Source organism: Betta splendens, chromosome 3 (genome assembly GCF_900634795.4).
Source record: "Betta splendens chromosome 3, fBetSpl5.4, whole genome shotgun sequence".
NCBI classification, from domain to species: domain Eukaryota; kingdom Metazoa; phylum Chordata; class Actinopteri; order Anabantiformes; family Osphronemidae; genus Betta; species Betta splendens.
The window spans coordinates 6,383,279-6,395,809 of NC_040883.2; the positions used below are offsets into that span (position 1 = coordinate 6,383,279).

At 45.6% G+C, this 12,531-nt stretch overlaps 1 protein-coding gene across 9 annotated transcripts in view; it reads left to right on the top strand.

Annotated features, from left to right (window-relative positions):
* ntrk3b (neurotrophic tyrosine kinase, receptor, type 3b) overlaps window positions 1-12,531 on the top strand; it is a 159,270-nt gene that overhangs the window by 50,857 nt on the left and 95,882 nt on the right. For all 9 annotated transcript variants that reach the window (XR_003785391.3, XM_055507608.1, XM_029144858.3 and 6 more), the window contains 2 exons: window positions 7,892-7,966; window positions 9,637-9,708. Coding sequence is in view for 8 of the 9 variants with exons in the window: in XM_029144856.3 (XP_029000689.1) it covers window positions 7,892-7,966; window positions 9,637-9,708 (147 nt within the window). In the remaining variant the exon portion in view is untranslated. The remainder of the gene's footprint in view (window positions 1-7,891; window positions 7,967-9,636; window positions 9,709-12,531) is intronic.

The window sequence follows — 12,531 nt, forward strand, 5'->3', positions numbered from 1 at the left end:
GACTCTTTTCTATGTAGGTCTAACAAAGTTGTTTTATGTGATTCTCCCTATTTAGACCTGTAACAGACAGTCCATGAAATTGTTCAGCTTATTTTATTTTTACTGAAGTGTTCACATTAGAATTTGCTGTGGAGTCTGAACCATTAATCCCAGAGGGAGAAACCCCAGTTTGAATTAGCGTTTATTGAAATAGCTTAAAGCTGCTATTTATGTCTTCTATAAGATGTACCCACCAACTGCTGTTAGGGTGTTGTGGCTGGCTCCCCTGGTTTCCAGATGCAGAATGAAACCGTCTGCAGTAAGAAGGCTTAGATAATAATGCTACCTTCACACGCTAAACTGCAAAAGCCACAAAAAACCACAAAGCTATAACATGAAGCTGGAATGCTCATTGCCTCATTTAGCTGCTGGTGATAACCGCACTACTCAAAGCTTCCAATGCAAAGGAGGCCTTTTAAGTAATGCTCATGTATAACTGTGTGTATGTGTGTGTGTGTGTGTGTGTGTGTGTGTGTGTGTGTGTGTGTGTGTGTGTGTGTGTGTGTGTGTGTGTGTGTGTGTGTTACACAGGTTACCACCTCCTAACCCGTTTGTTGTAATCGCTGCCCCCCAGTGGAGATAAAAACACTCACCGCTGCTATAATTTCTCGGATACAACGCAAGCGGAGCAGACTGGCTCCTTCCTGTGTACAGTTAATGTAAAGGACACACTGCCTAATGTGTGTTACGCTTCACACAGGGCTCGACTGCAATCTTGCCTGTATTTAAGAGTCAAAGCATTTCCAGTGCACAGATGGATGCGCGTGCAGTGTTGAAAGTGACATTCGTTGATTTGCAGATCCATTGCCTTTCCAGTTACTGCTGAGTAACTCCACCGTGGAGTTAGCTGAATCCAGAGAGGATCACAGCCTGATGACACTTGGCAAAATGGCATACTAATTATAGTCATTTTCATTTTGGGCAGAAACGCTCGAGCTCAGTCGTGTGTGAAGCGTTGATACCTTTCAGAACACGGACCAGCGCTCCCACGACGTTCAGCTCTGCCAACTCTCCGCCGCGGATTGGCTGCGCCTGTAGCGGACGGCGACGCCCGGAGGCTCAGGTAGCTCCGACCCTGGGCCGCGTCGGCAAACTGGTGACACAGAACAGTCCGAGGGCAGCTGTGGGATGGGATCCTGGCTGGGAATCTCAGCAGCATTTTAGCAGTGTTGAAACATTTTGAGCTGATGGCTCTGGCATGACTTCAGAACATCACAGCTCTCTCGCACACGAGAAGTGAAGCGAACGGGTGAGTGGCTGACAGTTATTTCCATTCAGTGGGGAGCTCCACATTATAAGCGGAATAAAAGAATTAATCACTCCCCAATACAAACCGATGCATATTAATTTAGTTTTCACAGCTATTTTCACACAATACAGTCAAGATATTGTAGTTTGGCTGATTTAAAAAAAACAAAAAACTCAACTGCACAAGCACATTAATGCAAGTTGTTATAATGGCCTATTTGATATGCAATATGAAAATCAGCACATCATAGCACCTTTTATACCCATAAATGTCATTTTAAGTGCTTTACAGCTGATTGAGGATTTAAGGGCAAAATACACCAGGTAGAGACAAAGACACATGAAAATGAAACAGATGTAAATAAAGCGACAGAAGAGTAAAAAACTGCAAATTAGAATCTGTAGAACTCAGTAAAGATCAAAAGGGGCAGTTAAATGGAGGTGCGTGATAGACAGCCCCACTGTCTCCTGCTGTCACGGTGCGTCTGGCTTAACGCTGGATAATAAGGCGGCTTGTTGGCATGCACGCCTAAGTGCGGTGCAGCCAATGGAGATTGCCTGGATGTATTCTGCTGCAGTGTATAGCGTGATGCATGTATATGACCTTCTTGTCTCGGTAATGGCCACACAGAGACCAGCTCTCAGTAGATATAACAGTTTGACTGATCTGTCCATAATTTAAACTGCTTCTCCTCCAGAGGATCACTCCCTGGGAAACCACTGATAACTCAAGCAATCAATTGAAATTTCATTGCTGCTATTTTTCCTTTTGCTTTTGTCTCTAACTGATGTACCTTTGTCAGACCACACTCTCTCTCCCTCTCTTTCCATTTGTCTGTCCCCGCGGATCTGTCTGCAGCAGTTGTTATAATGTGGTTTTACACTTAGCGCTGAATCCATACGGTTTTCGAAGCACAGCAAATCATTTTTAATACATCTGTAATTTGGTACATTTTGCCTGTTACGTTTATATTGGGATCGTATTTTCCAGCCCACGCTGTCTGGTGTTAATATAATTCAGACAAATGGTCACAATTTGCCGGTTTTTATATTTTCCTAGTCAACGCGTGGTGGAGAGCACAAGGGGATGATGGTCCATTTGTTTCCACAACGTTTCTATATATTTTATTCTAGGGTTCATTTTTAAAGAAACGGCACTGAGAATACTGAAACCTCAAAATATTTCATATGGCTTCGACTGGGATGGAAATTTTAATATGCACAGCACCTGTCATTGCATTGCACAAAGACTCTTCTCATCCAGCTACTCCAGTAAAGGTTTACTGTGTTATCATGAAGCAGCTCCAGCAGCCTTCCACTGTATATAAAGAACATACACTACACGTCATTGGGTCTGTGGTTAAATACTGGTGCTAGAGCCATTTTCTATATTAAATTGTGACCAGCAGAAATGAGACACAAATGCCCAACCTGCTGGGGAACGATTGCTTTTGCAAAGGCATGACAGGTGTGGGTTTGTCTGAGTAAGCAGAAATGAAAAGATTCTAATTTCCAAGCGTTTAATGCCAAATGTCCCTCATGATTGGTTTGTGGAAGGCTTGTTCCCACGTAGATGCTGAAAACGCGGTGCGAAACACACGCCGTTTATTTCCTGTGTGTTCCTTTATCATCACTATCGCAGCGTCTCTGTTTCCTTTCTATTTTTCCTGCCTCGTCCTCACAATGCAGCTTGGAAACACTTATGACTCATGCATTAAAAAAAAAAAAAAGGAAAAAAAAAAGCCTCAAAGAAAAACAGGTTATCTGATTGATGTTAGGTGTGTGCTTTAATCTAGAAGAGTGCTACTTCACCACTGCGTCCCCACTCTGAAGTGTTTGGGTTGTGGAAGACTGCGGCTCTGCCTCTATGAAAACAGACACGGAGGCAGAATGCAGATCAATATTCCAGGAACACACCAGAGACATTCTATTTTATTCAACATTTTCCCATTAAGGCAACGACGCGAGCGCTGTAGATCATCCTAACAAAGTCGTAAATCACCGACAGACAGCGCGATCGGAGACAATGGGCAGAATCATAGCAGATTACCAGCAAACACACGGTACTGGTGGCGGTGGTGGTGGTGGCGCTCGGAGCTGCGTGTGTCTTGTTTCCACGCTATCCACTATTTCACCCGAGGGAACGCGTTAGCAGTGTCACCGTGTTTATCACGGCGCACATCTTCATGTGACACGCATTCTCCTTTTAAGACTGACACCTCTCAGAAGGAACCGGGCGTGTTAGATTTGATCATAATGTTGTAATAAATACCTATTAGAATCTACAGTAACAGCCTGTTGCCCTGTTAATAAAAGAAGATAAATGATTTACTGCGTTACACACACATATATATATAAATACATGTGTGTGTGTGTGTGTGTTTGTGTGTGTGTATATTTGACGGTAGGACGGTACAGTATGTGACACATGAAGGCTGTTTGTCCCTTTCTGCTCATCTGATCCATAGGCTCCATAGTCTCTTAAAATAGCGCCCGTGTGACAGCAGGCATCTGTTAATAATACACCCTAGTGGCTTTGTGTCTGACAATACGGTGAAAAAGTGCCCCTGCGCGCGCAAGACTGTTCTGAAATTGCAGCATAGTGATGTCATTCTCAACTTTCGTCATAAAAACCCTTTGTGTGTGTGTGTGTGTGTGTGTGCGCGTGTGTGTGTGCCTTTTAAGAAGTGTTCATATTTATAGACGCTCAGAACAAGATAGCAGGCAGGGGTTTGGTGTGCAGCCCAGGGCCACTTCAACACAACAGATGGCTGTTGCTGGGATCGAATCTGTTACTGTTTGGTTTCAGGGTGTTCTCCTCAAGCGCTGAACAACCTGCCACCCAGTTCAGATTGTACTTCGTTGGAGGCCATTTTCTAAAGCAGATGGGAGGCGGCTGTAATTTGTCTTTTTTTCCTGGTGTTAGAGCGTAAGCATGCGATTTGTTGTTGGTTTTATTTGTTTATTTTTTGTCCAGGAATGAATTCAGCCATGTGAAAATACATATATATTTGTCAAAATAAAAGGATTCACTGAAAATGCTGTGTGGACGGGCCAATGATTTAAAGGGGTGGAAACAACAGAGAGACAGATTTGAATTGTCATTGTGCTGTCAAGAAAAATCTTACTTCCCTTTTTCTTTCGCTCCCGTCTCTTTTCTTCTGCGTCATATTCTGTAGGACAAAGAAGCAATTCAGAATTATTGTGCCGTCTTCATGATTGCAAGTCTGAACGAGTGTCTACTCGACTGCCCGAGATGCAGAATGATAGCGTCTCTATTACTTGTGGAATTATGTTGATTTTATTTTTGCGCCGTTTTATTTGTGCGGCCTCCAAGGATCTGAGAGTAACAGGACGAGATTGAAAGGCTCTGTATTATCACAGAATCTTTGTTATTCATATCCACCTTTTTACCGCAGTCTAATCCGCATGCATATTCAATGCGCCGTGGACAATCAAAGGTTCTGAGCAGACAGCGGGCCCGCGTCCACAGGGAGGTGTTGCCTGCTTCCTCTGTGCAGTTTGTTGACAGAGGCTTGATGAAAATGGGGATAGTGCAAAATTATATCGCAGACAATAAAGCGGGTCTGCGAATGAAAACAGTTTGTGCCTACATGAATTATACGTTTTCCATCTCACAGTACTGCATCAATAGTTCACTAGTCAGAAATGTTGCTGAAACGATGTCCTATTGATGTGAGACGCTCATATTCCTTCATATAGTTTATTACTGCAGAAGGGACATTTCACCTAAAGGTCCCATTTGGCAAATGAGTGAACTATAACCATAAAAACCTGCATCAATATTTAGCAGTTTCGCAAATGTTTAAATTCAAACAGATTTCAAACTAATTAGTTTGTTTCTATTAATAATTATTATTGAACTTTAACCCATGCTCTAGAGCCCATGCTCCACCTACTGAGCTACCAGGCCCCTGGTTTGATTCATATCCCTATGTGTGAATGGGGGTTGAGGCGGAGGGCGATGATGTCATAGGGGAACATCTGACTCTCACCCGTCCAGACCCAGAGGCCCCTCTTCGCTGTTCTGTTGAGGCCCGTGGGCGACCCAACCCTTCGGCACCCGGGCCTCCAGTGTGTGGACTTCTCCTGCGACTTCCCCCTCTTAGCGCGGGACGCCGGTATGGTGAATAAGTCCAGCCTTGTGAGGGAAATCCATCATGTCTACTTTGCGGGTCACACGAGTGAGTCAGCGCCCTGCCTTCGGAGCGGACCGCCTTCAGTTTAACACTAATCTCCACATCAGCCATGTTACTCTGCCAGCGTGAAGCACTTAGCGCCGCCGCACGTTTCCGCCGGCGCTTGTGCCTTTCTGCGTCTGGCTGTCATGCGGTGGTCAGCTTTTAGTACCTTTACATGGATAATCTGACTGTTTGATTGTAAATATGAATAATTGAATACCCGCAGCATGAGCAGGCTTACGTAACGCTGGCTGTTTGGCCGGCGTTACTATGCATGTTTTCTAGCAGTGGACACAGATTCCTATTGATCATTTCTCCTCGCTTCTTCTCCGTTTTTCCCTCCACACATCTAACACCTCTTGTACACTTGACAGCTGTCCAATATTGTAGCGCATCCAAGTGTGCAGCGAGTGAAATTCAGATTCAAACACGTCCTAGCCCGATTCCGAACAAGTGCAAATCACACGCCTCTTCGTGGCGCACAAGCTTTACTCCTCCGAGCTGCGTGTGCTTCTCTGTGATGGTGGAAGCGCTGCCGCCTTGGCGCCGTCTATCACGTGCCATAGAAGCTTAAGCGGAACTGAAATGAGCTGTTGTTTGATTGGCTTCAGGTGATTTCAGCCTGTGCACAAGGCTGCAAGCTCACAGAAGGTGCACCAAGCTGTGGGCTTCAGCTGATCTGATCCTCAGTTCGCGGGTGACTGATAATCGTTGGAACTTAACTACTGTATACAGGACTTGTGGTGGAGCTGCAGTAACACCTTGTCAACAGCAGTAAACCTGTTAAATACACACTGATTGCAGTCAGGTTTCTTATTTGTTTGAATGAACCGTGATTTATTGGTACAGTAGATGGTAGATATGAAAGCTGAGGAAGGCAAGATCTGCCCCCAGATATGTGTATGTGTCCAATTAAAACCACTCCTTACACCTCAGTAAAACTGGCCTCTGTGAATTTATTCTTCCCGATCCAGGAGCAGTTTTTGAGGGATCTTCACATTCCCACCTCAGTCAGTAAATACACATACTGTATGCACCACCTACCGGACTTTAAACAAATGTTCTTTTTATGCTGATGCTAACATGCTTCAGGAGCCATGATATAGTACTCTGTACAGTACTGCGTGTACTGCAATTAAAGCTACAATATTCCAGTAAAGCTGCTGTGAGACCCCCATCTCCTTGTTCTGCTCCACTGTACTGATCTATTTATATATTAGTCATAATGAAAGTACAGTAAATATGCAAACTGACTGACCAAGCAGTCATTGCAGCTCTCTGATTGGTTGCAAGGCCGAGCCCAGTTCGCCTCTCACATGCAGACATTTCTGGTGTGTGTGTGTGTGTGTGTGTGTGTGTGTGTGTGTGTGTGTGTGTGTGTGTGTGTGTGTGTGTGTGTGATGTAATCAAACTTTAAAACGGCGCCGTGTTTGCCGTCTGTCGCCGCTCACCGCTCCCCCCTGCCAGCTTCCAAAAAAAATTTGGCAGCGCGGTCGCCAGCAGCACAGACACGCACCGCGGGGGGTTCTAGCGGTGCCGGGTGCATTTGGCACACGTCAGACGCGCTCTCCGGTAGGAACAGGTGAGGCAACGTGGAAACTGCCTTATCACTGCACCCTGTGCTAATAAACCCGACTGCTGCTGATGCTAAACGATCACGCAGTCCTGGAAATGGAGCTTTTAGGGCTATGATGCAATTTTTGTTTATTACATGAGGTGTATCGTGAATACGGATGCGTTTGCGGGGTTCTGCCACGTCTGAAACATCGGCGCCCTGTGTTCATGACACTGATTGCAAAGTTGACATTTAGGCTGAAATTCCTTTTAGTATTTAATCATATTTCCCTCCTCCAAAAACAAAGCAGTGAAGCCTCCGCCACGTCCTTTTGCTACATCTCCTCATTTCCTCGGCTTAATTGAAACCGGTGTGCCCTGTGTGTGTTGCTCGCTTCATTTCCAATCCATAACACACAAATCATTTACAAATGTTTTCTTTTTTTTCTTTTCTGAAGCTAATTTAAAGGCAGGAGCCTCACTTCCTTTATCCCACCACACAGAAAGAGTTTTCCCTGGGGGCCTGATAGTATTAGTAGCAGTAGAGTCATCTGCAGTATTTATTTGGTCTGTTCCCCCCTCACACTTCCCCTCACATAGATTAAGCTTCAGAAGCCGCCTCTTGGCAATTAAATCTATCAGAGGGCAGCAGAGAGCGCTCTGTCAGAACTGCTTCAATAATTGCAATTTAAATGAATATGGATTCAAAAACTTTGACAACGCGCAGCCAGTTATTTGCAACTTGGGACAGAGGAAAATAAAAAAAGAGTTTTTGCTCATCGTGTTTTCCTCTCTCCTCAGATGAGCAGGAGTCGCTCATTAACCATTCCCTTTCTTTGTGTTTACAGACACATAGAAAACTGGACCGGACTGCAGACGCTCAGAGACGTTGACATGGAGCTCTACACCGGACTGCAAAGACTGTGAGTATCTGCTGGTTCGCTCGCGGCTGCGACCGCGGACTCGCCGGCGGCCGCGTCGGGCGTCGATGCTCGACGCCCGTCTCCGCGTGACGCGATCCGGGCTGATTCTGAGGGGAGCTGACAAGGTGCGAGGCCGAGGAGAGAGCCGTGCGAGAGCGAGCGCGAGGCCTGCGTTTAGATCCTAACGCGAGCCGATGTTTAAACAGGCTCCGGGTTCTTGACAGTCACACGCTGGTGGAACATCCCCTTCGCTTTGCTCAGCCACTGATCAAATAATGCTAAAAAGCAGCGGGGAAAATTGAATTAGGGGTCCCTGCTGTAGTGCTGTAATTTTTAAAGAAATTCTCCGCTCCTCACTTCTTGGAGCGGCGTTACCCTCTTTATGCTTCATGCGAGTCATATTCCCATTGCCTCTTCCCTGATTTTCTTGATCCATCTTTGGAAAGGCAAAGTGCAATATCCTCACTTTATGAGCGTTTTTCTCATTACTGCCTTTTTCCCGCTGTCTCATCTGGGGACTCTCCCTCTCGTACCGGGTTGTTTCCAGCCATGGAGGAAAGAGTTACTTCTATCTTAGTTACTCCAAGTAGTATGTGACTTTTATTCCTAATGCATTTCATCTAATGTATTTTAGATACAGATTTACAGAATGAATGAAGCGGAGGCAGATAACATTGCGTCTCCAAACATTAAGCTTGTTTTGTCACGACAGCTGTAGTTTCTGGGGGAAACTAACAAAGCACTGACAGGCATCTTCAGACTTCCCGGAGCATGTTTGGGATCCTTTAGGTGATGAAACACGGCGTCCCTGTCAAACACTACAGGTGTGATCAGACTTGTAATTGGTATTTGAACCCAACAGCTGGGTGTAATCAGCACTCCGTGTTATGGGGCGCTCGCTGATGATGTCAGTGACTTCTTTGGATAGAAACATCTGTGATTACAAGATTAGGAGTCATTAGCGCTATTGCCCAGAACAGTGGTTCCCCAAACAGGAGTGCAGGGAATTCCATGGCTCCTTCAGAGGATTCCATGGAGTCTCAAGCTGAGAGTGTGAGAATTAATTTAATTTCATAGTTATTTCGCTCCAGAAAACTTACCTCAGTGAGCGGAATGTGTTAGAATGTGCACTTTAATCACTCGCGCTCATTTCACTTGCTTTACAGGGAAGTTCGCAAATGAAAAGGTGGTTCAAAGTGAATTTCCATTTCAGTGTCAGCTCCACGGGGTGTATACATACAGAATGAAGTTGAAAGAACTCATGACTTGTAACAGCGAACTGCTGCAAAAAGGACGAAAAAAAAAAAAACTTATCAAACATTTTTATTTTTACCATGAAGCCACATTCTGTGCTTTTATACCCGCTTTGTTTTTCGGTTTTGCCCCAATATAAAGAGATCTTCTTTACTGTGAAAGACAGAAAATGAAGCAAACCTTGAAAAGCTTTTATGAAACAGATCAACTTAAAGAAAAAAAAAATCGAGCCGAGGAGCAGAAAGACACAAGGCGACGCATGTGAGGCAAAAACACATCACAACGGCCTTGATGCAGTTACATGATCACACTGCCGTGACACCGGGTGCATGAATTTGTATGTGCCAACGAGGAACAGAAGACAGATCTTTGTTCTGGCGGTTTCTTCATCTGTATTTTATCCTCCTTCATTACAGAACTATCATGAATTGCAACTTGAGGGTGATCCAGGCTCGAGCGTTCGCTCAGAACCCACACCTACGCTACATGTGAGTAAACAACCTATCTCTGACAGCCATATTTTCCCATGCCTCCAAAAGATTTATTATGATCGGTAATGCCTGACAGCCTGTAGGTTGTGGCTGTAGATGAGTTAGTGTTGAGCACAAGATGATGCATTTGATAGAGGCTGGCTTCAGGACAATTGTGGCGCTGCCATTACTGTTGCGACGGCCACACATCTTAAATGAGACATCCATTATTTTCCTTGGATAATTGGATTCCTATCTGGCCCGGTTCTTTGTGCCTCGGCGGCGCAACATGCAGAAGATGCAGTTCCATTTAGTCTGCACTCGCCAAATGGTCAATTTGTCCAGGAGGCCGAGCATCAGAGAGGCGGGCAAAGCGCAAAGTCATTTCTTTAACAAAGACTGATGTGTAACTATATGACAGCCTGTTATCCCCCAATTTTCCTGGAGTAAACACGTTGAGAAACTCCGCGGCAGTCTCTTACCTGAACCGCTGCCATTTGCAGTTTCCAGCTGCAGCTCGGCCTCTCTCTCCTTTCGCCCGTGAGCTACGTGCTCCTCAGCTCAGCTTGTGTTCACCTTGCGCTGCACGTGTGTGCGGGGCCCTTGACCATGTCCGTGTTCTGACCGCCGCTCTTGGCTGCTGGCGAGAAGCTGAAGGGCCCGTGTGCACGTGGTGCCGGCGCCTGTGGAAGGCCTTGTTATTGCTTGTCTCTCTATAGGTGGCGGGTGCAGCTAACTGAGCTCATCAACACCTAATGAAAGATATTTAAATCCTGCCTTCAGCTCCATTTTCTCTCCGCGAGATGGATTCGCTAACACAGGCCTGAAAACAGATAGCTGTAACCTCCCCACCTCTTCCCTCTTTCCTTTGACTACACAAAATTGCCGTGCGGCGGTAGAGGATTTAAATAGATCCAAAAGGTGTAAGATATATGAAAAAGAATCCGATGAGTGGGTGATGATGCCCTTTTTTTCCCCTCCTTCGCTCTCACCTGTGGTGCAATGGTAAATTAGAGTGTGAAGTTCAAACCCCTTGTCGGTGATTAGCAGTGCAAAAAATTGCAGCCAGGCCCGAAAATAAAGTCGTTGAGCGTCCTGATTTAAAGAGGCCCGGTGTGCGGTCGGACCTCGCTAACGGGCTGCCGAAAAAGGGGGCTTCAGGAGAAGACAGCACCGCGTGTGGCAGACGTCTTCTGCAGCCTCGTTAAGGCAGGTGGGCGGTTGCTAGGTGACATGGAGGATGACGGTGTCAGAGAAGATTAATTATTACGCCTGAGCTCAGCCTCAGAAGGACGACCTCACCGGCGCCTGAGTCAAAGCGCCGCAGCGGCCGGCGCCCGCTCCCCCGCGCGTCCGGGCCCGGACGGGCCGGATCTCCCCCCGTAAAGAAGCCGCTGGTCCCATCTAATTACCACAAAGCTCCGTTACTCTCTCTAATTAAATCCACAGTATGTCACACTTTTCAAATACTCCCAGTGTTTTACTGTACTGAACACTGGCTGTTGTGCAGAATCCTGGAGGTTTTTGGGCAGGATGCGCCCTTCTTACGGTACCAATCAGAGGGTTTTAATCTATTTCCACTTGATTAGTAAGTTTTAGAGAATTAATTTAAATGTAAGCGCAGGGGGAGGGAGGGCTGAGAGGAGCGGAGTAGATTAATCTGGAGCCTTCTGTCTGCACTAAATCAAGACGCCGACTGGAGTTTTAATGTTCTACTTTATGTTAGAGACCAAATTCTAGGTATTGCGTGAGCTACGTAGCTGCTTTTGACGTCTGACCATGTGCTGAACCTCTCCTTTGGAAATGTAGTAAAAATCTAAAGTTTATACTGTCTTAAAAATGAAAAAGGGCGCGTGGCGTTGGTTGTGCAGGCTGTTTATCATGCTCCACTTCACTGCTTTCTTTGTGATGTTCAAAGCAACGGCTTCTGAGGCCGACGGCATTGTGTACGACACGGTTTTGCCGTGTTACAGGTGATGGTTTTAAAAAGCTTGGCCCTGTGCAGTGTTCATCTCGTGCGTGGGAGCCGATTCTCAATGTTGTCAGACTAATGGATTTGTGGACGTTTACTCCAGTCAGAGCTCATTACGTGACACCGTGTCACTTACCTAACGTCTGTCATGTCTTATTTCATAAGGCTTTACTGTAATAACACTGACGGGGTGAAACATCCACTCTGAAAGCGTACATTTAACCCCCGGCTCGTCGACGTGCGCTTGTACTTGCCGCCGGTGGCTCATGTGAGACACATCACAGCAGCGACCGTCACTGACGTCCAAACACGTAAACAGGATCCTGTTCCTGTTTGTTCTGTGTGCTTGGTTGGATTTTAACACGGTTCTATTTAACGCTGCTTCCCCGGCCTTGTTTGTTTGCATCTGGCGACTGCTGTCATTACGGAGCCACGTAGCTCGAGGTCTTCCTCTTTTATTTAGGTCTACAATAAATTCAATTACAGTGGAGCATATATGCGACGCTGCAGGATGCGGGTGCGGAGCTTTAATTCCTGCTGCAGACAATATGTTCACTATCCCTAAATCCTGCTAATGTGCCCCAGAGAAAGACACAAAACCTCATTTTCCAACTCACTTCAAAGCTCCAGCATAATGAACTTAAACCTCTGTAACCCACGACAAGTTCAAGAAAAGCTTTGACTTAATGTTCTTATAGAATGCACACTGAAATAACTACTTTACTTTTTAATGTTTGTGAGAAACGCACACCTCATCTACAGTACATTTAAGTATCTACTGTACCTTTGAAATAACAGGAATTAACACAAAAGCCTTTTTATTTATGTGCTAACAGGCTCTCTGAACTCATGAATAATCCAGCTGTCTC